General features: G+C 46.2%; 2 protein-coding genes across 7 annotated transcripts in view; both read right to left on the minus strand.

The window, feature by feature from the left end:
- DIP2B (DIP2 acetate--CoA ligase B (putative)) overlaps nucleotides 1–5,291 on the minus strand; it is a 61,486-nt gene extending 56,195 nt beyond the window's left edge. For all 3 annotated transcript variants that reach the window (XM_085212427.1, XM_085212425.1, XM_085212424.1), the window contains exon 1: nucleotides 5,019–5,291. In XM_085212427.1, coding sequence (XP_085068553.1) covers nucleotides 5,019–5,106 — 88 coding nt within the window. In that variant the 5' untranslated portion in view covers nucleotides 5,107–5,291. The remainder of the gene's footprint in view (nucleotides 1–5,018) is intronic.
- A 244-nt stretch (nucleotides 5,292–5,535) lies between these two features.
- On the minus strand, nucleotides 5,536–25,164 carry LARP4 (La ribonucleoprotein 4). 4 transcript variants are annotated; one of them, XM_085212429.1, is made up of 16 exons: nucleotides 24,959–25,163; nucleotides 20,614–20,758; nucleotides 19,810–19,968; nucleotides 19,385–19,460; nucleotides 18,741–18,877; nucleotides 18,372–18,475; nucleotides 17,333–17,443; nucleotides 16,939–16,992; nucleotides 16,095–16,304; nucleotides 15,514–15,617; nucleotides 12,524–12,757; nucleotides 12,084–12,132; nucleotides 11,742–11,900; nucleotides 11,067–11,188; nucleotides 10,653–10,830; nucleotides 5,536–10,453 (listed from the first exon to the last, which is right to left on the minus strand). In XM_085212429.1, the coding sequence occupies exons 1-16, from the start codon at nucleotides 24,974–24,976 to the stop codon at nucleotides 10,118–10,120; spliced, it is 2,196 nt and encodes a 731-aa protein (XP_085068555.1). In that variant the 5' UTR covers nucleotides 24,977–25,163; the 3' UTR covers nucleotides 5,536–10,117. The 4 variants fall into 4 exon arrangements, with proteins under 4 accessions (XP_085068555.1, XP_085068556.1, XP_085068554.1 ...); XM_085212430.1 differs by having other exon boundaries at nucleotides 10,653–10,827; nucleotides 20,614–20,761; XM_085212428.1 differs by having other exon boundaries at nucleotides 20,614–20,761.
- Nucleotides 25,165–26,032: the final 868 nt, after the last annotated feature.

The raw sequence follows: 26,032 nt of genomic DNA on the forward strand, positions 1-26,032 counted from the left end.
GCTTTACTGCAGCTGTGCCAGGCTAACAGCTCCGATCAACACTTCCAGCCTAAGCATCCAACTGAAACTGCAAATAGCAGCAGTAGTAAGAGCAAGCAGCATAAAGGCAACACAGGAATCATTGCTACCAGATGTCCCCTCCGCCCAGCTGAGGAAAACTGGTTGTAACTCCAGCAAGGCTTCAGAGAAGCAAGGGAGGAGGTGGAGGAGTGCCTTTAAAGCCTCTAATTTCCTCCTCTCCCCAAGGCAAAGGGTCAGAGCTGCAGCTTTTAAAAATAGCCCCAAACCCACACCTCATTTCCTAAGAATAGGAGCGACGACGCAACCAGATGCACATTCTTAAACTCTCCTGGTTGTTCTTTGTTATACTAACCTGGATGCTCCAAATACTTCTCTTGCACATTATAACCTACTCTCGGTCACAATCACAGCGTTTAACTTTCTCCAAACCGTTCATCACTCAGCACTCTGCTTTGACCATCTGCATGGCATAAATGCGATGTCCTCATGGACCTTCTGTTTGATGGACTGGGGACAGCTTTGCTGCCCTGCTCCTCTGCTGACGATGACTTGAGCTGTATTTCCTTCCGGCTATCACGCTCACACCACTTCCTTCCCTGCCGTAAAGTTTAATACAATATCATTAGAAATGAAGGCTCTTATGGGGATCTTGGTAGAGCCACATGAGGCAGGGATGAGCACCTCTGAATTTGTGTGAACAGCTCTCCATGACGTGCTCCAGAAGGATTTTTCTGCATTTCAAAGCACTGCCTCGGAACTGTACCTTTGTTGGCTGCATACGGAGAAGCTGTGTCAAAGCCATACAGAGATTTCTCAGCAGATTTGGTACCCATCTGCTGTCAGTCCTGCAGGTAAATTAAAGAAGCAACATAAAAGCTTTCCCATTACCAGTTTTGCCTAATGCAGGACTTGTGGGTGCAACGCTGCATAAAAGCACAAAAACCACCTGTGAGTCCTGTTAGCTACAAGACAATCAGATCTGACTTGCTTGCGCTCATAAGCTTCCTTCAGCCTCTTCTCTGCCATAGTCACAGTTCCCCTCTGAACAATAGGGAGAAAACTGAAATGAAACCTCTCTGCCCACTCAGCAAACTCCACGTAAGCAGACCTTCCTCCGTCAATTACTTTCTTTGGTTCTTCCCTAATCTATTTAGATTCCATAACTCATCTACTCCATCTATTGAAAAGATCCTCACCTACTTTGATGGGTGCCTGGCAATCTAAGAATGAAAAGTGAAAAGCACAGCTTTTGAGGGAAGAGAAAAACACCAGGATTCCTCAGGAATTTCTCAAGCCAAACAAAACAAAGACTTGACCCAATTGCTTGAGTCAACATGTTTTCTTCCAGTAAGGTTCTATCCTATTTGGCTGGCCTTCAGCCCCGGGTTTCAGCTGTTCTGCTGATACCACGTTTTCCACACCAGCCACCATCCCTTCTGCTTCTGGAAGTCCTTACACACAGCTTCCTTCTGCCTCACTTCCCCACTAAGAGACAATCAGCAGAGAAGGAACAAACACAGGTGCGCAGAGCCATTCACAGAAACACCCACACGGAATCACAAACCAGACAGCCAAATGGATGTTTAACCAGAAAAGTCAACAGAAACCACCTCCTTCTGTACATGAAGCAAGAGCAGTGATATGATAACGCTGTCACATAACCCAGAAAGGGCAAATCATGCTCAGAGCCTGAACTGCAATCACAGGAATTCCTCCTTATTACTAGGCGGGGTTTTCCCCCTCCCCTTACCTCATACTTTCACAGATGTCACGAGCTGAAGTTCACTCCGCTCACATCCCTTTACCGCTTAAAAACAGACAGAAGCCGCAGTCAGACAAAAGCCAGCAGCCAAATCAGCCCTCCAGGAGAGCACTAAGCTGTCCTACTTCCAGTGCAGCAGCTCCAGTGCCACCACCACCCACTCCGTACCAAGGGCACAAACTTCACTGCGCAGCCAGCGAGAACCTCGGAGCACGCACTGCGTAAAACAAACGTACAGAATGTGCTTCATTAGAACCTATGAATCCAGCAATACCGGAGTTTTTAGCGCTGTTAGCACAGCTGCAATGAGGTTAATGTGAGAAGAGATGCTTAAGAACTGTCCCCAAAGCACAGAGTGCCCGGACACCTCCACGCTGAGTGCTGCTGCTGGGCCGACATCTCAGCTTGGACATGGAGGATCTCAGGTGTTCACCGAGCTCTGAAGCAAAGCTGTTAGGGAGCACCCACAGCCACCATCACACAGCTGTGGCTCAGCCCCAACAGAGCTCCTGCACTCAGAGAAATGTGAAACTCTTCATTTCTTTGAGCCTTATCAACAGTTTGGGCAAGTCCTCTTTAAGTTCGTACCTCTGGTGCTTCTCCTCATCAAGCAGCAGCAGATGCAAACACACAGCCAGCCCTTCCCATCATTACTGATGCATAATGTGGGTGTTACTGACAGATGAAAAAAAAGCACGAGAAAGAAAAAGAAACTGAAGTAAGAAAAGAAGGAAAGCATGAGTAATCAGTAGGTTCCAGGTTCCACGTAGCTCCATGACTTAATTCATTGCTTACATACAGTTAATCATTCTCATTAGAGGCAATGACACTGATCCCTTCTGTAAAGAATCGGTCTGTAAAATGTGCTCTTCAAGGTTTGGATATAACACATTATAGAAGACAACTGAATTCCTACCTAAACTCATTTAGAAATAAATGAATTAAACGCAAATCAATCACTGAGGCCAAATAAGGACATGCAACAAAAGACTGAAAGAAATAAATGAAAACAATTTTGGTTAACGGAAAAAGAATTACTGCTTCCTGCAACACGTCCCACTGTGCTGCTGGAACACTTCAAGTTCCTCAGGAATGGTACTGCTGTTACTTCCCATAGTTAGCAGATCATTGCAAACTATGATTTCTACTTTCAGCATACACTAACCCAGTCCTTCTGCTCCACTCTGCATCCTATTTGCAGCACCTTCCACGAGCATAAAGTCAGATAAGGTTTCAATACTCTCTTTCCCCCATACTGTTACTGACTCCGCAAGCCATGAAGGTGAGTGGGGACACAGCAGCACACGAAGCCCACAGCATCTGTGCTCCCAGCTCACCTGCAGGGCAGCCCTCCTTCACACTGCCTCTCAGCACCCCCCATGTGGGATCACTCATTGAGGCACAGCCATCTCCCAGCCCCTGTGTTAAGGGTGCTGAATTTGGGTCCCTGCAGGTACAGCTCCTCTCCCGCTCCCAAAGAGAGGCGTAGAAACCCCAACTGAAACACTTACGGAGCACACAAGAGACAATCTGAGAAAATAAAGCTGCAGTTAGGAGGGGGGGAAGGATCAAGTGCTCTTATCTGAGCGAGAGCTAATCAGTCACACAGCGAGCACCACTGCCATTTGTAATAAAACCCTTCCATCCAATATTGTTTACTATAAACAGCTCTGTAGTTATACCCAGTTCACAGTGCACGCATGCACCTTCAAGTCCACCTGAAGTCTCAAACCGGGCGTGTTTTAAATGGCATTACCCCACTGACCCCCCTGCCTCACGGGTCCCCTCGGTTATCTCAGGGCCACGGCCAAACACCATCAGCTGCACTCAAGGCTTTCTGATAGGAAAAGAGATTAGCACACAGAAACTCGTCATACGCACATTAAAACACCGGGGTATTAAATCCATGAAGTGGTAATGGATTTAGTGTTCACAGAATTACATAACACAGGAAACTTCGCTCCGAAGCATGGAAGTTGAAGCTGTTAGAAGCTCTGTAAAGATTAGCATGATGTCACAGCTAACCCTTCTACCAAAAGGACCTTAACAAGCACGGCTCGCAGTGCTCTATGCCAGCGGCTCAAAATAAAACAGTCTTTCAGTATCACATGGAACAACTTGCAGAAAATAGAAGCGAACGTTTCAAAACGTTCAGCAAATTCTTCCAAAGCCCAACAGTTACTTCTCATTTTATTTCTAGTGAGTGAAGAGGATGTTCTCCAGTTCTTTGTTAGCGTGGAGTACCCCAAGCCAAACACCAGGTAGGGTTATCGCCTTCGTTAAATGTTTACAGAAAGCATTATCTGGAAAAAGTCGGATTAAAAAGAAATCACACACACACACTCACAAAAGCCAACAGGCAGCACTAAGCCCAACTACAAACAGCCAGTGTTAAAAAGCACTACCACTGCCTTTCCATCCGGCAATACACGGAGCACTGCATACCAACACGGTAGAGAAGGAATTCAAATCTTTACAGCTGTAAACAGTCTCCTTTATGTTCTGTACATTCTGGGACAAAGCGACAGCACAAAGACGATCGTAGCTCCATTTGTCGTCAATTTGTTAATGATGGAGGGGATTATTGCACCCGTGCGGTCTCTCCTGACAAGGCACTGCTGTGGCACCGAGCTGAGCGCCGACGGGCTCCTGGCAATGCACACCCAGAGCTCTGCAGCACCGTGAGCTCCAGGAAACAAAGACACGGCCGTGCAGAACGGGAAACAAACTCGGTGGGTTTTGTTCTCAGCAAAAAGTGCGCGCGTCGCCCTGATAAGAGCTACGGAAAAGAACTCAGAGGCTGAAAGCACATCCGGCTGCACGCTGCTGTTTACCCCAGGGCCCTTCGAGCCCCCGCACTGCTGTCAGTCCCTCCCACCCCACATCCACAGCCCGCACGGCGCAGAATTGAGGCCAAGGAAGGAGAGCGGCCCGCACAGCCCCCCGTGTCCTCACAAGGCTCCCCCTTCTTCCCCCTCCCCTTTTTTTCCCCGCACAAAGATGACCCCCATCCCCCCACGACCCCCAGCTATTTTTCCCCACACGTAGAGCTACCCCCAGCCCTCCTCCTCACACACTTCTCCCCTATCCTCCCCCCCCCCACGTAAAGGACCCCTTCAGGGCCCGGCCCTCCTCCGGCTCCTCAGCCCTCCCACACGGAGCCCCCCCAGCCCCGAAGTCGGGTCGCGGCACCCCGAGGGCGGGGCGGGGCGGTGCGGCTCCCGGCGCTGCTCACCTTCCGAGAGCTCCAGCTCCAGCTCGGCCAGCTGCTCGCGGACCTCGCGAGGCAACGAGGAGATACCCGCGGCCGCCGGCTCGGCCATGGCGGGAGAAGGAGAAGGTAAAGGGTAGGGAGAAAGGGAAGGGGAATAAAGGCGGGCCCGGCCGCCGAGCTCGGCGCGGCTCCGGCTCAGCGCCGGGGGCTGCGGGTCGCGGGCGCAGCGGGAGCGGCCGCCACCTCCGCCATGCTGGCTACAGCGCCGCCCCAGCGCCGCGTCACACCGCGCGAACCTCGCGTCACCGCTTTGCAGCCCCGTCGCCTCCCCCCGCACACGCAGCGCCCCCTGGCGGCCACACAGCGGAGCTTCGCGCGTCCCTCAGGCGCAGCTGTGCCTTCCCGCTCTTTCCCGTCCCCTCACGCAGGGCCGCCGCTTCCCGCGCCCGCTCTGCGCCTCTCAGTCGAAGCCGCCGCTTCCCGCCTCCCCGTCCCCTCAAATCCCCACACGCGTAACAGACAGCGCTGAGAGAGACTATTGGTGGCTTTTTTTGTGTGTTTTTTTTTTGTGTGTGTGTAGTTTTTTCTTTTTAAATCAGCTTTTTATTTTTTTTTTCTATAACTGTTATTTCAATTTCCCATAGCACCTTGGCAATGTCAAAAACAAATACAAATACAAGTATCATCATTTGAACATTTAAAGCATGGAACCTACTTGACACAAATTTGTGGGGGTTTTTTTTGGACAGTTTTGACAACAGGAATATACCAGGACAGACAGAGAAGCCAGATGTTTTTTTTTTTTTTCTCCTTTCACTCAAGCCCTGCCCTATGAGGAGCTCAGAGATGCTGTGGGGGAGCTGGATTAATCCGGGAGGAACACGAGGGCTGTACTCACATGAGCTCAATATATTATCTGAATCTTTTGTTTTCTATAAAAATCAGGGAGGGAAAAAAAAAAAAAAAAAAAAGAGAAAAAGAAAAAAAAAAAACCAACCATTTATGCACAGTCTGTTTATAGCTGAAATTGCATTTTCTGGAAACTGTATCCATAACTGAAGCTCCATAAAAATAAACCTCTGGTTTCTTAAATATAAAATTTTTAGGTTGTTACAGGTTAGTTTCCGGATGGATTTTTATTTTTATTTTTTTCTTCAGAAATAAGTTGCTTTAACTCCATTTCAAGTCCTCCCAACTGTACATTAAAAACAGACTCCAAAAGCCTCTTGCAGTGCCTGTGCTAAAGGCACTTAGAGAAGAGCTAACTAAAACACAACAAACCAAAGCTATGTACCATCCTAAAGGAAGCTCAGACTATAGGTAATATATACACACAAAGAGCATGAGAAATCATTCAGATTAATGGCAACAATCGTTACGTTTCAGAAGGAAATATCAAAATTAGAAACAAAAAAACAATTCTATTGCATATCTGTAGTCATCGAGGATTTACAAAAAAACTCATCAGAAGCAATTTCCCCCCGAAGTGCATTTCTGTTGCATCGTCTGTAATACAATGGTGCATTTTACAAATTTAAAATATCATCTGTACATATCAGATATTTCACCCCAGGCTGACACCCCCGGGTACAGTAAAAATAGCAGACATTTTCAAGACAATTAAGCTGATATTGACAAAGTAGTAAGGCCATAGCTATTGAACTACAGTAAAGCATTAAGTCACTTATTTGCTACTGATCTGCCACAGTATCACCTTTCTCTTCTGGTTAATAGAGTGGGTTACATTTTTATTTTATTTTTCTTTTTATAAATCTACTGCTAAAACTGCACCATCATACTGTGCCAGGCTAACATTTTTTTTATTTATTATTTTTTAAAAACAAGTATAGCAGGAATGTAAGATGCTATAAAACTAACTTAATTTTAGAAATCAAAAGAAAAAAAAATTTGCACTTTTTACTATCACATGCAAATAATTACTCCTCTTTTCACTCTCCAGCAAAAATGCAAGAGAGCAGCCTGATCCTTTCCATTCACAATAATTTGGAAAAGAACTTAAAAAGGGGAAGCACACTTCTGTAGGGAACAGAAGTCGGCAATGCTGAACACAGCTCACAGTTCATGAAAGTTGCACGCATGGATCATCCGCAGAGTAGGACAGGTTTTGTTCACACCGCGTGGGACGGAGCTGCTGAGAGCTGCTGTGTCACTACGGGTGCATTCTGAACACGGCTGTTGAACAAGGGACAGTTTCACCTCTAATGCTGAGGTGATGTGATTCAAATGAAAGCCATGGGCTGCCCCAGCAGTCAGCCTGGCTCAAGTCGCCTTTCTGTCCCTGTGTCCCGCAGTCTGTCAGAACTGGCAGACGTGATGGGCACACACAGCAGCTTGCCTGAGTCTATTACAGGGATGAGAACGTAGCAGCTAGCCTGTTTAAGTGAAACGCTTGCCATGCAATACAAGTACTGCAGGAGAACTTGCACACAAAACTATTTTTTCACTAGTTTTCACAGCCTTTACATTGACTTGGTTATTTCCCCCAATGCACAAAAGATTAGGAAAGAAAACAACAATATCAATGGCAGGAGAGAAGAGGAAGGGGAATGCTAATGTTAAATCCTTGCAGATAAGTATTAAATAAATAATTATGAGTGCTCTAATTTGATCAAAGTCTTAATATGCTGGGGGGAAAAAAAAAGAGCCAACGGGTTTACAGACATTCGCATACACTGTACAGGAGCCATGCTCTGCTGCTGGGAAATGTACATCCAGGACACACAAAGCATCCTTTCCATGGTCAAGTCTTCCCAGTCACTGTTCAAGAAAGACTGAACTGCAGTTCATTTTTTCCCCACAAGTAATAAAATAATTTTTTTAAAAAAATTCCATTTCACAATTGTTAAAAGCTCTGATTCCACCTTGGAGCACTACATGGTTACCAGGTGCACTGAGAGCACCCAGTGCTTCCTGAACCCCCAGTGACAGCACACGTCTACCCACACATCTGTGACTATCACAGCTTTTCCAGTTTGACTGCAGTCGTCCTTTGTAGCCTTTAAACGGATCAAAAATAATTCTGAATTCCATTTCAGAACTTAAAACATTTCAAAATATTTGAATTTCTCTATCATTCCAACAAACGTAGCATCATTGAAATAAATGGAGAAGGGTTCTGTAAGCATTCCTAAACTGTAGACATGATCAACAGTTATTATTATTTTCTTTTTAACTAAATTAAAAAAAACCTCCCAAACCCAGTACAGGTAGTTTAACAGTGAGTAATGATTTTGGTTTGGTTCTCTCTTTTTTTTTTTTAATATATATGTGTATATATATATATATAACATGCGTAGAAATGAACAGTTAACTGCATAAATACATCATATCGTGTTATGAATCAAATCAAAGCAATTGCCAAGCTGAATAATAAGTTAGAGAAATGACAACTCTGGCTTTATATATATATTTATAAAAATAGATATGAGTGTTCTCAAAGCAGTTGATAGAGAATGCCTACTGAGTAAGAAGTTGCCAAGGGTTATCTGGCTAAGAAATCAGAAAATGAAAATTTTCACAGTTATTTTAACTGCCACTTACATTCATTCTAATGGCAACACTAACATATATTACTAAGATGTTTACGGTATATATCACAATTGAGTTTTCCAGTGTTCACAACTTACGACTTAAAGTTTGTACACTTGCTATTCGCTACAGAAAGAAAAAAGGCGTGATTTCTTACTGCTGGAACCTCCTCCTAACGCTTCACACAGAACTTTGAACCCTGGCATGCTGATTTTGGCAGATTAATGCGCTGAGTTTTCCCATTTCAGTCATTACGGTAATCACCTTCAAACTTAACCACTTACTACACAAATAGTGTTGCAAATTCAGTCGGCATACAGCTAGGCCAGATGCTACCTTTCGAGCAGCTTCTCTGGACACGAGGGTTTTTGTTTAATTCTTTATCCTTAGTTCCACTTGGAACAGTTTTTCAAAGTCAGTTGTTACTGTATCAGCTGTAAACAAGTTCCCAGTACACCTAAACCCTGATTTCTAGCATACAGCATCCCATGCCCTATTCCAGATCACAAAGACAGGTCAGCGTACAGAAACCCAGCCGCGCCTGAGCTGCTAACTATTCCAGAGCAGACCCCAGCCCGAGCCTGGTAGGGCTCTGTGGGGCACAACTCCACAATTCCAGGCTCTTTACACATGGAGCTAACGCCACGGACCGTGCAGCTGTCCATCACCCATCTATACTGGGTCTGCCTCACGAAAACATACCAAGATAAATGCACAGAAGCCTGCAATAAAGAGATTAGAGAAAGTAAAAAGCGAGATAAAAACAAATGAAAAACCCCATCACGTCTCCCTCAAGGAGGCGAGGAAGGTCAAATTAGAAGTTCTGACACGCTCCCTTCTGCCTCCTTCCAACTGCACGTACAAGACAGGTTTTGCCGTCCATGTGCTCAGACCTACAATCCAGTCTCCTGTAAAAATTATAGTTTAAAAAGCTTGCTGAATGAGTTATTAGTAAGGTCAAGAGATATACTCCAAGCTGGAAACACAAAGTTCACTACAGTAGTACATTCAGTTTTTATCATCGGTAACTAAGCCATGACAACATACCTGGCTGCACTCACCCAACCTCACGCACCGACCAAGCACCTGGGCTGCAGACACGCTCTGCAATGCAAGGCCATCAATGGCAGACACATCATCCTACAAGCCAACTGTTAAATAGGTTAAAAAAAACTTCTACTTTTACAGAAATGCTCTTTTTTTTTTTTTTCAAAAATAATAATCTCTTATCCTTCTCCTCCTACACCAAGTGACATGTTCATTCGTCGATTCACAATCTTTCACTTTGTCAAAAAGCTAGTTTCACAACCCCAAAACAGATTTCAAGCAGGAAACCCTCTGCAAATTAAAAACAAAAATACAAAAATTATAATCTCTATATTCATATTGATTGGAATCCTCCAGCATTTGTGAAATCACTTTCAGAGATGAATTTTGGGACCCTCCGCACCTGCTCCACACAAGCCACACTCCAGTTCAGTATTCCCCTTCACGAATACTTCTTTCTCAGTCTCCTTTGCTGCTCATTAGTCCACAGCTCAAATTAAACAGAGGAATGGGCCGGACAGGCGTTACTTTGGTGACCGAGGTGGCACGTACTGCTCCTTGCCGACACGCCGCGGCGCTCCCTGAGGCGATGATCTGCGTCCAAACTGGCGCCTCTGTTCCCTGATTTTCCCCGCAGCTCCCCGGGGCGGCCCGCTGCCTCGGAACCCGGAGTAATCCTTCATCCGACCTTCAGCTTTGTCAGCAGCCTTCTCCGAAGCCCTCTCGGCCGTACCACTGTCGTCGTTTTTGGCTGGGGGAACTATGTTGGTGCGAAGTTCCCTGAGAGGCTGAACAGGAACGGGAGGCGGCTCCTTCGGGGGCTTCTGGCAAACTTCCGCGTAACTCAGCTTGCGCGGCTCCTTTGGGACCAAGGGAGAAGAGCGGTGTTTACAGACCACAATAAACACACCGTGCTCTTCCACGCGGTCCCAAGAACGCACACAATGAGTGCTGAAACCACAGCTGTGGCAAAATGCACTGAAGAGATCCAGGTGCTACTTCAGCACACTGAGGGAGAGCTCCCCACGTTCCTCACTCCATCCCTGCTTTGGGCCTTACCTGCACCGACACCGCGGGAGCTGCACTTGTGTTAGTAGGAGACGAGGTGGTACTGGTGGTATTTGTCCTTGGCGGCTTTGCAGTGCTGACAGGACAGACAGACACAGGTGGGGACATGTGGCTTTTAACATCCTTCTGAACAGACACTTCTGGTTTGCTCTCTGGCTGAACTGCGCTGCTAAATCAAGAACAGTTTAACATTAAAGTCTGTGACAGACTTCAGAGCCATAGCCATGTTTTTTGCAGAACGGTGCAGCTTTTACTGCCATGATTTTCATCTTGTGGCCTCCACAGGAGCTGCCTTCCACAAACGGGAAAGGAAGCACAAACATTACTGCCATCCTGCAGGATGTCAGCTACAGTCTTGGCCACAGACACAGATTTGAACACACCCGGTTCACGTGAGCTGCATACCTTAACACCACAGCTTCAGTCTGACCCGATGAACTCACGCTCGTCACAGGCTGCTGGACAATGCTGTGCGTCTGTTCCTCCTGAGCAGGAGCCGGACAGCTGGGCAGCAAATCTTTGCTTTCCTGTGCAGAAAGAAAATGCAAAATATGAAGAGATGGTACACGGGCTTGAATTGCTCCTCAACGTGCCAGTACACAAAAACGGAATAGTGGGATTTTTCCAAAGGCAACTCAAGTCCAGATTATAGGAATTCTGTTTCTTTTGGAGCATCACCTCTAAGCCAATCACCATCTGTGTGGGTGAAACAAACAGTGGATAAAGCCCACAGTAAGTGCTCAAGCAGCAGATTCACCTGGAGAAGCCCCTGTCTAGACGACACACAAACTGTTCCTACAACAACCAACAACCCACATTTCCCTCCTTTATTCCACTCCAGAACTGAGCTTACACGATATGTAATTCTGTAATTACAGAAGCTTCAACTGAATACTCCCACGAAGCCAAGGAAATCCAGAAGAGACAGAAGATGTGCTGTTATATTAAAACAGCGTAACTTTTGGTCTTAAAGCACTCTAATGCACAGCTCTAACAAGAATGATTTATTCTTTAGGCAGGGGAGAAGGAAGACACAGCAAGGTGAGCTACTGTGCTCTTGCCAGAGACTTAAGCAGGTACCTTTTCTTTGCCGATTCCCTTGACTACATCAGACATCCTGCTCTCCAGCACAGGCTCTCCTGGTATTTTTGCTGTACTACCAGGCAAAGGTGGGAAATTTGATGCTAACAAATCAAACTTTGGTGTCTGAGTCTTTGTTTCTGTTGAAGGCTGAGGTCGCTACAGGGAAAGAAAATATCTGTTAGTTAATAGAGCCATGACTTGTAGTACTGAAAGAGCTGAAACTGAGCATTAGGGAGTTTCCTGACAAGCAGTGACTACTAGCGGTGTAATCTAAGAACTTAAAGACTGTGCCATTCCTTCACTAAATGCATGACTTGCAGTAAAGGAAGTGGAACTTACTGAAATCCGGTCATCTTCTCGTCTCCTCCGACCTCTGAAGATGTTTCTCCTTTAAAGGGAAAAACAAGCCACTCAGTCACTTATCTACAGCCAAAGTACATCACAAGGGGACCCGTAGCAGAGGGACTCACAACAGCCTATCGATGAAGATTTATTTATTCTTTATGCCAGTACAAATACCAACATTAATTCATCAAATGTTCTGGAAACGATTCCGGAGGCAAATCAGTTATTTTGGAATAAAGACATCTTAAAGTATTTGCCAGAAGAATTGTCAGCTATTCAGTCAAGCAGGTATTCATGCTAACAGCTAAGTATTTATCATGCTCTGTTTAAATATCAGTTTTCTCCAGTGAAAATTGACAGAAACGTCTATTGTGCCAATGGCTGATGATCCTTGGCTCAGCATCATTCGAACCTCCAACACATTGCTGCATTACCTGCCCCTGCCAATGCCATAATCCCCATTCTGCTCCATCTGCATGGTAGGAGAATCCTTCTGGGAATAGCCTTGCTCTTGGTGCCCCGTTAGCGTGCTGTTATGTCGCTCCATAACAAAATTCCTTGAGTTGGTTCTGCTCAGTGGTCCATCCCCCATTGACACAGTGCTGGCAGCAGCTGGACCCTCCGCAGCGTGCTCTGAGCTGCCTGACGATCGGAAGTGAGGCTTCACACTGCAGGGCACATGGCAAGAGGCTCTGTAACCCAGAGTTTAAAGAACAAACTGCAAAGTTTCCACTGCCTACTGTTAATCTGTAGCTGACAAAAAGGAGGAGGTCAATATGTACTGGAACTCCATCAGAGAAGTCTTGTTTCCTCAACACTTGTCGAGAACAAAGAAACTGTTATTCCTTCCTTCCATTTATTCCTTCCATTCTAGCTCTCCTGCCACCTCTCTTCTCATCAAATGTTGTCAGCAGAAAACAGAGGTCACTGCCTGACAGATCCCAAAAGAAAACAAAATCCCCAAAGACCTGACACAGTAGAAAAGACAGCGTAACCCCGACCTGTACCTGCTGCATGGACACTGGGTTCTGGCAACTTATTTGCAGAATGAAACCTAAAGAAGAAACCTCACTCCAGCACAAGCAAAAAATCTGAACTGTAACAAGAAGCTGGAGCAGATGTATGACTGAATGTGCTGAAGGGGCCTGGGCAGATCAGAGCAGGGAAGCGGAGAGCCCTCCTCCCCAAAAGCCAGGATCTCAGCCCCAGTGCTCCCGTTATCAAACACCTCCACAGTGACCGTGGTTTTCCAGACCTTTTACCCATTTATTGACTAGTCAGCATCAAAGCTGTATCTCCTTTGAACCCACATGTGGCTGTGCACACTCAGTGTTACTGTGTGCTACAGCTCCGGGTCTTAAACAGAAAACTACCCAGGAAAACCGACCTGCCGGAAGGCAGAACAGAGCCTGTCTTGTCTCTGCCAAATTCTGAGTGATCAAATTCATCTGCTTTGCCAAAGCCATTTTAAATCATCTTTTAGATGGCTGGGCAGAAGATATCAATTTAACTTAACCAACACTAACACTGAGGACTTTCTCTCACAAAACCCAACCTTCCTTTCCCACAAGGACACTGCAGCAAATCAGGGCAAAACAAACACAACCAGCTTAGACAAATGTTTAGCTACAGACAAAAATCCAATATTTAACTAGCGACTGCCTCTATGACAGAAAAAATGAAGCTTAATGAGCCAGGACAAATCTGAAAGCAGCAGCTGAATGAACCTCTCTGAATGAACTCTTCTACAGTTCAAGAGAAGATGCATCAAACTAAGATTAATTCATATTTCACAGCTTTGAGCAGCACTGAGAACCAGTTCTTAGGCCCCAGTAAGGCAACATCTTCTCAGGTCATTCTTCAGCCCTCAGATCTCATAATCTTAGCCATCATTGAGAAGGCCACAATCTTATCTGGGCAGAAGAGCAAAGCAGAAGAGACAAGAAAAGATAAGGAGGGAAAAAAAAAAAAGCAGACAGAAAGAAAGGTGACATGAAAGAGTAAAAAGAAGGAAAAGCATGCAGTGCAGACTGCCCAGACGCTGACTGTTGGACCTGTTCTCTCTTAGCGCGATACTTGATCATCACTGGGCCAAACTTTCAGTCTTGTGCTTGCAAAGGAGTCCTGCTGAAGTATAATCCCTGTCTGCTTCTGGAACATTAAGATTTATTATTGTGAAAGCAGAGCTTGGTACAAGCACAGTGGCTCAGCAAGATGAGCAGGAAAGATAAGACAACCAAGAAAGACCAGCAGAACCTGCACACACCTGACCCTGAAGCTATAATTTCTCAATTACTGAACTTTGGCAAATGAAAGTTTTAAATAACCAGAAGAGTTTTAGAACCTTAAAGACGAGGCAGGTGCAATTTACAAGAAGTCAGTGAGTGTGTGGGCATTCCTAGATGTTAATCTTTGGGCACATACAATTCTTGCATGTTTTCAGCATCCATACCTCTGAGATGACCCACGTAATTAGCAGTTTTTACAAGCTGTAAGTTTCAACACAATTTAAGGCAAAAACCAAAAAAACCAACATTAATGAACTTCAGAATCACAGCTGTGATATGTGCAGCTGTGACAGAATCAGCTGCCCCATCTCCTAAGCTGAATTGCCAGCTGCAGAGCCAGCATTAAGGCTCTGCTGAGTCACCAGAGACCACATTTCCAAGTTCATCCTCTGCCAACAACCACAAACCTTAACTGCATCACACAAACACTTGCAGAACCGTCAGCTGTCAACTGACTCCACAAACAGAACACAGCTCCATTTCCACGCTGCCAGCCACATGCTGAACGCAGCAGAAGAGCTTGCAAATAAACCCATTTCCACCCACACAAACAGATTACTACTCCATTGTATTTACAGAGTACTGCTCCAGCAAATACAAAGCTGTTCCCTCCTCCCCACTGTTTATATCTGAGCAGTCTTTACAGTTAATCAGGAAAGATGGGGATAAAGTAAATAAACTACAAGTAACAGACACACGGCGTCGTGCAGCTGTAGCACAAAGCATTCAGGGATGCAACTGAGCTGCACACGCTGAGTGGCTCTGCAGGACTAAGCACACAGCAGGAAAAGCTCATGTTTGCACTGCATGAGTTTGTAATCTGCACATGACAAACATAATTAGAAGTATTACCTTAAGAGGAAGTTATTTGTCTGCAAAAATTCCTCTGAGGCTTTTAAAGGAGCTACCTTTGCTCTCTCCAGTGCACATGGCCATTATTTTAGGCTTTTAAGCTGCTACCTCGATCCTTATTTTGTGGTATAAGTCAAGTTAAAAAAAAACCACTTTGATTATTTGTTAAAATAAATAAACTGGTCCCATTAGGAGGCACTGCACTCTACAGGTGTGCAAAGAACACTGTGGGGTCTCAGTACTGTAAGTTCTCAGAAAGCAAACAACAGAGGCAGCTATCTTACCGATTCCTATGGAATGGGCGACCTATACTCAAAGAAGCAGCATTTGTTTTATATGATCCTGGTGTATTAAAGCCATTCACAAATCCACCGTTAGGAAAGGGGGCCTGCAACAGACAGAAGAGTCTCAATGGCTGAACATCAAAGAAAAATGTTTGCAGTTACACGGGATCATTTTCAGCAGTTATTCATTTAGTCTGCACAAACTTTTATGCAGAGCTACTCCAGCCAGCATGCTGTAACCTTACCACTGGAGAGAAAACCCCACCAGGTTAACAACCAGCAGATCTCCTTCAGCGCAGACCTCTGCTTCCTGAAAGAGCTGCAGAGCTCATCCACTAACATCAACTACTGGAGAACAGAACTGCACACCAAAATCTGACAATGGCAGACAATGGTGAGATCCACTGCCGCTCTCACAGCCCTGCTTTATGAGGTCCCTGATATAAAACAGAGCCACCTGACTGAAAACCCCTGCATCCTGCAGCTGCAGAGCCTGCTAAGCCCACTGATCTGTTATCCAGGCCGTTACTGATGCTTTGGGCTATCTCCCCCATTCTCATCACTCAGCAGCTGTTACTCACCAGTGGTGTTTCAAAGTAAGGTGCAGGATTTGGAGACCATGTCTGAGGCACAATGCTGTAAATAGAGTACTGCTGAGGACTATATACAGGTTGCATAAACAGCGGTGAGGCAAACTGTGCTTGTGTTTGAATGGGCTGAGCATAAACACTGGAATCCACTACCCGGTAACCATTCTTAGCAAAAAACGTGTTGATGGCTTTTATCCTGGCCTGTAAGATAGCAAATCACATCCCGTGTGTTAGCTGGGAGAAAGGGAGAAGTAGAACATGACACCTTTCTTGCCTATTGAAATTGTAACACAAGGGACACTAAGAGGAAGCAAGTTGATTACTTTTTACAAATAAACACTGATAAAAATGAATCAGATTACACTCTTAGGAGCACAGGATACACACACTGCTTTAACTAGAGGTGAAGTTTAAGGTAACACTGCTTTCTGTAGCAGTAACTATCCAGACTCCAACTTAGACAATTCCTTTCACAGCACAACCAGTGGCTTCAGCCTTATTTGCAGTGCAGTTAAGGAAGCAGAGCCTCGTGAAGGAGAGTCCCCCTCCTGAGCTCTGCAGGCCCAGATTCCCAGGGAAGTAGAGAAGATTAAACAGAAACGAATTTCACACCTCACTGGAAGCAGCACTGTGGCTCACCTGTAGGCACCAAATGCTAACTTCTCAATGCTGTCCACAACCTCATTCAAGTCAATGACCTACAGAACTACAGATTATATCTCCAGTTTACATCTTTCCCACTGCTAATTCCTTAACTCCCCACTCCCACAAATGCGCAATGTCATTCCAATGGAAACAATATTTCATTCTGAAATCCCTTATAAAACAGCCTTACCATTATTGGCTTGCCCTGAAAGGTTTTCACTTCTTCCCTTAAGTATTTAAATGCCTGCATAGAAGAGATTAACATTAGAATACCTTGATGAAATTGTACCACTTAAGAGATATGACTTAATGTGCTTCCCTGTTAGCTCAGCTAACTTATCTGGTATCCTGAATTTGAAGTGTTAGATATCACAGTTGTGGCAAGCAGACAAGGGAACTGAAATCCTACAGCCTTCTAACTTCTACGTTAACCAGAATTTGGAAATAATCTCTTACAATATCAAGAGGGAGAATCAATAAACAAAGAATACTTTTAGCTGTGGGCAGCACGCATGCAATTCTCTCGAGCAGGGAAGCACCAATAACAAAACAGAAGTATTATTAAGAGCTGAAGGCAGCCTTACCTGTTGAGCATCTGTATCAGACTGGAATGTAACGTACCAGTTGTTGTTGTGAGCAAACTCACAGCTTATGACTTTGGGGCAGTTTTCATTTTTAAACAAAGCCTTAACCTCCTAGGGGAGAGAAAGACATCAGCTACTTATGGTTCTCCAGCTCTCCTCAGCAGCAAGTTTCACCTGATCAGAAATGCTCTTTTATTCCCTTTACAGAACAGCAGGTTATCCTCTACCAGTTAATGAACTCAACAGTGCAAGTGCAGCGTACCGAGCTCCCCAAGTAAAACTCCTCCCAAAGTAAAGAGGAATAAACTGATTAAGAATCACCATCATGATAAAAAAAATCAATACCGGAGTAAAACTGGTGATACTTCTGTATGAAAGTAGCAGCAAAAAAATCAGGTCACACACAGTCATGATTTTAAAGGATATTCCTCATTTGACAGCTCTGCAACAATCAATCGTATTTCAGACAGGACATGCTAGCAGACAAACACCCCATGTTACAACTTTAAGAAACAAAGAACTAAATCATTCTCTTAGCCAAATATCAGTAGGAATTTTATTATCCCCTTTCTCTGAACATAATGAGCTCAGCTCACTGGGTCACAGTGAATGGGAGATGTGTGTGTTTAAGAACATTTCTCGCTGCCAAAACAACTGTCTGACTTCAAGTCAAGTCACCACTGGGACAGAAATTCAGCCTGAACTAAATTCTGGGCTGATTTCATTTTTGGATCTAAAGAGATCAGTGCAAAGTTCCCTCCAGAAAAGCCTCACCAGCTCCATTTTGCTGAAAGTTTACTTAAGAACATTTTTATGCATTAGAAAATAACAGGACAACAGCGACAAGGTCATTTCAGTTTGACTTCTTTTGTCAACAGATAGAGGCAGAAAAAAAAAATCTCTTCTGTGGTTTACAAGAGCTTAGAGCTTAATTAAACACCAGTTGACCTTTTAAGCAACACTTCCTGCTGCTGTCTGAAGCAGTGCTGAAGAATCTTCCAAAAAACACCAAGTTCTCCATTCTTATAGAACTCTTTACCTCTACAGGTGTTGTTTCAGGGATCTCACGGAGAATGATAATACATCGTTTGTGGTTTGGTCTGACTTTCTCCCCTGTCTCATCCACTTGTACCATAGGAGAAGCTACAATAAAAATGCAAAAACTGGCTTAAAATGGGAAAACGTACAAGGCAAAAATCACCTCAGCAGCATCACTTCTTTGCAGTGAACTGGGTGTACACTCAGCAAATGTGAATGCTCTCCCAAAGCAGCCTCTCACTAAGACAGATTTGGACATTTATAACAAAGCATAACTAGAATTCAAGAGTCTGGAACAGCCCCTTAAATGCATTCTTTGCCGTACAAGGTTCTCTTCAGCATTTACCAAACACCAAATACCCAGACTTACATCTCAAAACGTCCAGAATAAGGTCCATATCAGTTGTCAGCTTCTTAATACCTTCCATGTTAGCAATTGTCCATATTGGAACAAACTGATCACTGTCCATTTGGGACATCAAGTAGAGATCCTTTGAAAGATTCTCACTAAAAAAACCAAATTCATTATTTTATAAAAATCTCACAATTTTTATTTCTTTTTTTAAACAGATGCCTTACAACAACATACTTACTGCAAGGCTTAAAAGCTCACCAACACCACTCACAGCCAAAATGTACTCAGATTTCATCCCTTAGAAAGTGTCTTAGCAGATCAACACAAAGAGTAAGATGATTAAAACAACTATCTTGATTAAAGTTAAAGCACGCTCTGTGTTGCTTTCTCTGCTAAAACAATCTTGCCAGACATCTCTTCTCTAAATTACTCCAGCACCTCACAACACAGAGGTCAGCCTGGGTTCCCATTCCTGGCAAGGATGCACGGATGGGGCTGAAATGCAACACAGCGCTTCTGCAGCATTCCAGCAGACCTCATTCCATACTGCAACCAACTCCTGTCACCCACAGCTCACGTGTTTATTAATCAAACAAACAAAACTAAGTATTTGGTAGCAGTTTTAATAAAGAGCTCACACAAAGTTGAGCTGACTGTACCGTGAAAAGCAGAACTCGAGTTGTTTCCTCAAACATTCTCTAATATCTTCTGTGGACACAACGGAGTTGCCTTCACCTGAAATTTATCACATTCACTATCAGATCTCAGTTTCACATCAATACAAAAACCCTTTTCATTGCACAATTCAACTATGAACCCCTCAGGGTAACAAAGGAAAAGGTCACAGAAGATACATTTAAAGATGACCACACTACGCACTCTAGGCTGTCATTCCTGTTGTGCTGAGCTGGATCCCACAGCCTTCATCTACCTGGCCGACTGCAACGGCTGGTTTGGATCTCCTTGAGTACACACTGACTGGGAAATGACAAAGTTCCCACTCCTAATTTACAAGTCCTATCTTAAGGGCAGCATGCACTGCAGTTACAGCTACTGACAGTGGTGCTCTTAATCAAGTACCCACCGGCCACTTCATAGATTTGGTATCCAAGATCTTCTGTTGTTAGGACAATTCCATTGGCAGCTGCTTCGTCGATTCCTGTGCCATTTCTTGCTGCTTCACACGACGTGGAGTACATCACTTCATATTGCTTGCAGCTATCTTCCGAAATCTCTACGTTACCTGGCAGAAGAATGCACCAACAGCAGAAGACCAGCTGTAAGCTTCAGAATAATTTCCATTTGAGAATGTCAGCATTAAAAAAAATACTCGAGAATGCAGTAATAACAAGGCTTGGATTTTCAACGCCTACGTTGCAGAGGACAACACTTCCCATCTCTCTATTTTCACAAAGATCTGGATTGCACAAAGGTCTCAGTGAATAACAGGGTTCTGAAATTGTCAGATAAGATTCCCCTACAGCAGAGGGGTGATTTAACACACAGACTCTCTGCTGAAATTTAAGATATTTAACGCTCCACAAAACTCTGAAGAACTGCTCTGTAGTTTCTACTCCAGTAAGAGCACTGCTGTGCAACAGTTCTCAGCAACACCAGGTGATCTTCCAGGATTTTATAAGCAGCCCTCAGAACTTATTTTCCTGTTCACAGGGTCAAGTTTATACTAAAGTGCAGCAATGGCAAGAAAGACATCTTGAACCCATCTCTACACATTTAGCATCTCGTTTCCCTCTTAGCGCGTTACAGTCATCACCGGGCCCTTTGAGTACCATCACCATCACAGCGGAGCTCTGGATCCCTCCTTAAATTCCTACTCAGCTCCCACACACCACAGCCCATAACAAAACCCAGCGCTGGCTCATCTCACCCTCAGTCTGAGTCCCCACCACAGCCGCCGGTTCGTGCCATGAGTGCTCTGCGCCATTGCTTGGCAGCGCCGCCTCGCCGCTGCCCTGGGGACCCTCCTGCCACACCTTGGCGTTGGGGTTTAGGCCAGCTCCTTTGGATGTTACCTGCTGAAAAGAGCACAACGATTCCATTACGGAAAATAACCTCCAGATGCTCCAACAAGCAAGCCCGATGGCACAGGTGAACTTTGTCATTTGCTGTACACATCCACATGCGAGGTGGCCAACTCGCTGCTAACCACCCCGTCAGTTTTCATCACTCAAAATGGGAAAATCTCTGGCATTTCCATTTCCCAAGAATTTTATTTCTGCCTCCATGAAGCGCTGCCTCCAACCTCTTTACTGACACATGCCATCAGCAGCAGGGGAAGCTGCTGGCTGCGATGCACAGCCTCCAACTTGTAAAGGCTTTCAGTCCTCCTATCACCTTTCAGCAGAAAAGAGGATTTCCTCCCTCCACATCCTATCCTAGACAGGAAGATTAAAAAAACAGAACAACAACAAAGAAAGCCCATCACATTCCGAAAGGAAGAGTTAGCAACAAGTTACAGAACTTAATTGGTGACATCTTTCCTAACAAAGCATCACTTACACTGGGCCAGGACTCCTCATTGCCTGATGTCTCTATGACTTGAAGAAAGCTGTCAGCAGACACCAGTGTATTTTGGATGTTGGTGAACTTGTAACCAAAGAGATAAATGCTCCCAAAGACCCACAGTAAGGATACAGAGACTGGGCAACAAGAACCACAATTAGAATAAGAATTCCTAATTTCCTCCAAGCAATTAACACACTGGCTTCCAAACTGATTCCCTCTTCATGGACAGCCCACTTCATTCACATCACCTGCTTGAATTCAAAAGGCAAAAGCCGCCCATCTCAGCCCTTATCACACGAATTCGTGAATGAGGAAATTTGATATTTCAGACGTCAGCCTCCAGGAGTCTGAAATCAAGGAGTGGTTTACTCCCAGGCCTCGAACATAAAGGAGGATAAGGAAGCAGCTGCAATAGCTTTGGAGACAATTCTGCCAAGGTGGCACTGAGTTCCAAAGCACTTCGCTCCGAGGACAATTCCAAACCCAGGAACAAAAAGCCTCCAAACCGCTGAGAAGTTCAAGGCAAACACATCAGAGGGTGAAGCAGAGGTGAAGGCGGCCGTGCAGAAGCTTTTAGAATTCAAAATCTTCTAGGCACAATGAATTCAGTCCACACTGCGATGGGTTTTGTGAACATTAGCAGAATAATGTGGCTGGAAACGGGAAGGAGAAGCAGCAGTAGTGCAGTGTGAAGGGACAGAGCAGTTCCTCTCCAACAAGGTGCTGGAACCAAAGCTCAGTACGCAGCTGCAGCACATTCCCATCAGTCCCAGTGCAGATCAGCAAACTCTGAACTGTGCTCTGCCCACCCTCGTTCCCTCTGTGATGTAGCACTGTGGCAGCAGAGGGATCTGCTTTGGAAAACTAACATCACATTTCCTTCAATTTCCTTTTCATCAAATTTAAAACCAAATACCAACGTGCATCCAGGAGGTGATTCGTTACTTACAAATGCTAACTCTCTGCCTTAGGTCTTACAGGTAGAAACTTAGCTCAAGATGAAAATAATTGTAATGTGCAAATATGATAAAGTGAAACTGAAAGACTTCAGGGGTATCACTACACCTCTGAAGCAGATCAGAATTGAAAAGCAACCCTGGTTAAGTGTGAGTTACTGCAGCACATCCTGGAAGTCACACACGTTAATGGGAAGTTCCGAAATCACAGGTGCCAGAGAAAAGGGGTAAGAAACTGAACAGATTCAGGCTGATCGAGAAATGAATGAGGCTATTAATACAGCATCTGAAATACACTCCTGAAACAGAGCGTGGGCTACTTCCTCTTTGTTGTAGAGCATTTAATGACACATAATGGAGCTCTGGAAGACCCAGCCCTGATATCATGCAGCTTAATAGCAAGACACCACAGGCTCTGAGCAGACAAAAAGTCCCTCATTTACATCAGCCTTTAGAGAATATCATGTGCTGTGCTCTGAGAGCAGTGCTGCTGTTCTGGCAAGTGGTTCTACGGGAGAGGAGGCCAAAACACCAATTCCTGCTTCTTTAGGGGAGGTTAACAAACACCAGGCCCTTCCATTGGCTGCCGAACAACCCTCCCTGCTGCTATCGGGAACTTTCATGATGAGGTTAAAGCTTTACAGAGATACAAAGGTTAGGAACACTCGCTGGCATCCATGAGCTGACAAAGCTCTCAGCTGAGCCTCCCCCACCTCACATCACTTCCAGCAAATGTGGTCAAAGATTCCCCTCCAGAAATTTCTCCACGTTGGTCACTGAAGCATCTCTGCTCTTGAGAAGATGGCAAAGAACACTGCTTTTTATTGTATCAGTCTATGTTACCTTCCACAGATTCAAGTGAGCCTACAAAAATGAAAAGACAGCTTCTTTTACAGCATATTTTAATCCTGCAATATCTTAACGCTGAGTTTGGAACAGACTCCATGGAGCAAACTGACACCCTAAAAGAGCACCTAGGTGAAAAATCTAAAAGAGAATTCATTAAAACTTGTGATGTGAGAAGGTAAACGTTTTCCAGAAGGGAAAACATAAACAGAGGAAAATAATAATAATAATTAAAGATTAATAAGTCAGCAAATCTATGGGAGATTAACAAAGAGAAACCTTATGAATGCTGATGAGGAAGCGATCACAGGAGAACCACTGAACTCTGATGTTTTTGCTCTGCACAGTGGGAGCTCCTCCTGTAGCCCTCTGTAATGCAAAGGCACTGTGAGACGGTGCCACCCCCACCTGAACCAATGGCTTCCGTGGGAACTGTGTCAGCCATCTCAGCGCTCACAGTCCTGGTTTTCTCACGGAAAAGCACCACTGATAGCAATTAGGGCAGCATTTCAGCCATCCTGAATGCATAGATTTCAAATTTTTCCAATAAATATCAAATGCTAACAGCATACTTGCCATGGCTGCAAGCAAAAAACATCTATCTCAAATATTAGCATGTGAAAAACGAGCTTTACACCACTACCTCAGCTCAGCAAGTTTTCTGAGCTGAGACTTTCAGAGCAAATTGAGCTGCACACGGTGAAGAAATCAATTCGCAATCAGCACATGCACACCTCAGCTAAGCCTAAAAATACAGCACTGACAGCTAAAGTCGGTGAGCTAATTAATCCTCCCCAAAGCTCCACGACTTCCAGCACAACCCCACTCTGCAGGGTTTTTCAGGCAGCCCCACAGAACCAGAGGTGAAGCCGGGCTCTGTTTTAGTGCGCTGCACTCTGGCAATTCAGAACAGCCAGCTCTGAGCTGACACTGGAAGGGAAAGCGCCTTCACAAGGTCAGATGTGTTTGATTTGGAGCTCCTGAGAACATCACTGATGGTTCCTGAACAAAGATGGCAGAAACTAACAATGCTTATCGACAAAAAGGAAGGAAGGAGATCAAAGAAAACAACAAAAATACGGTGTGTGCCTTTGTGGGATTCATTCACACCCGCATGGCTCTGAGCCCAGTGGGAGCACAGAACCTCCACACTCAGCTCAGCACTGCTCATGAGCTTTAACAGCTCCTCCTCAGCTTCCATACTGCAAAACCCAACTCTCGCAATTTGCTTTTCTATGTCTGCACAGCCTTTCCTTTTCCCCCTTTCCATACAGCTCGAGCTGCAGAACCGAAGCAATCGCCTTAAAGGAGCGTTCCCAAACACTTTGATTCACATGTTCTTCAATGCAGAACGTGTCAGCAGCGTTCCCAACGGAGCACAACACACCGTTACAGATCGATTCGCTTTCCTCGCTCCCGTCCCATTACCGCAGCCGTTCGCTCCGGACGCTCTCAACGCCGAGCGGCGCAGCCGAACCCGGAGCCGCGTTCGGGAACCGCGCTGAGCGCACGCGGCGCGGCGTGCAGCCCGGCTCGGAGCGCCGCGATCCGCGGCCGAGCGTTGCGGGGCGGTTGCGCTGCGGCCGCTCACAGTTTAACGGAAGGACCCCCGGCCCGCCGCGAGGCCGCTCCCGGTGCGAGGCCCCGCGCCGCGCGTCACCTTCAGGGCGGGCCCAGCGCCGCCGCTCCCCGAAGGTCACCGCGGTGCCTTTCACCGCCCCCGCCGCCTCCACGCGGAGGCCCCGCCGGAACGTTCCAGATCGCCGACCCTCTCCTCTCCTCCCCGCCCGGCGCCCCGCGCCCCCCGGCCCCGGATTTGCTGTGTCAGCCCCGTCCCCTCCCCCCGGCGCGGCGCGGCGTGCGCGGCCTCCTCGCCACATGGCCCGGCCCGGCGCCGCGCCTCACCTCCACGAACAGCAGCATCGCGTCCCCCGCACTCTGGCCGGCGGATCCGCGATCCGCGCCGCGCTCCCCGCTGCCCGGCGGCGGCCGCGCCAGCGCCGAGGACACCCGGGCTCCGCCTCTGGCTGCTGCCGCCAGGCCCGGCCCCGTCTCCCTCCGCCGCCCGCCGCCTACTTCCGGGGCGCGAGGGATCGCTTCCGGGGTGAGGGCGGAGCTGGAGCGGCCCAACCCCGTGCGGGGCGGGAAGGAACCACGCGTCCCGCCGGGGGTGGAGCGCACGGCGCACGGGGGGAGGCAGCGCCCCCCTGCGGACGGGAGGTCGCTGCGCCGGAGCCACGCGAGGTTCTGGCGCTTCGTTGTACGGGAACAAGTCCAAATTCTGATCCTTCGCCCTCAGCCCTACGTCAGGGGAGCGAGCCGGGGCTCCCACGACTGGGCGAGCGCACGCAGACGAGGAGAGGGCTTCAGCCACCGCAGGATTTCATCCAGATGGTACTGATACAGAAATGGCACAAATCCACCTCTGTTCACCCAGCTCAGCATCACCACATCCACGTGGGAAGGGCTCAGCTGAGCCCACCGGAGCTTCAGTCTCTTATTCGATGGATATTCACATTGGAGACACTCTCACGTTGGAGATGAGTGTCTGACTGACAGGAAGGGACAAAGCTGCGCTGTTGGAGGCATGGGGATGGGCAGTATGAAAAATTCCTTCTCCGAAAGGGTGGAGATGCAGTGGCACAGCTGCCCAGGGAGTGATGGAGTCAGCGTCCCTGGAGGGGTTTGGGAACCATAGAGATGTGGCACGGAGGGACATGGTTATAGGCATGGTGGGGTGGGTTGGGGTTGGACTGGATGGCCTTCTCCAACCTTAACGATTCTGTGGTTCGTGAACACAAGGTTTGCACTCTTTCACTCACTGTCCACACGGACCCAGCAGTAGTGACACCATCAAGGGGACTCCTGCATGGAAAGCACCTCCAAACCTCCTCAAAGTAACAGACAGAGACTGCCCCAAAGTTACTGCGTCAAATCTCAGGGATTGTTCTGGGCTTTGGGTGATCTAGAAATATTCCA

The sequence above is a fragment of the Meleagris gallopavo genome, chromosome 31 (assembly GCF_905368555.1).
Source record: "Meleagris gallopavo chromosome 31, MGAL_WU_HG_1.1, whole genome shotgun sequence".
Lineage (NCBI taxonomy): Eukaryota > Metazoa > Chordata > Aves > Galliformes > Phasianidae > Meleagris > Meleagris gallopavo.

Bases quoted from the DNA above. Each gene is read 5' to 3' on its own strand.
- LARP4 (XM_085212428.1), bottom strand. The intron at 15,618-16,094 runs GTGAGTAACAGC...TGTCTGTTGCAG, and splicing joins CTTACTTTGAAACACCACTG to GCCCCCTTTCCTAACGGTGG. The intron at 10,831-11,066 runs GTATGCAGCTCA...TTCTTGATTTAG, and splicing joins ACTGAAGCTGTGGTGTTAAG to CAGCGCAGTTCAGCCAGAGA.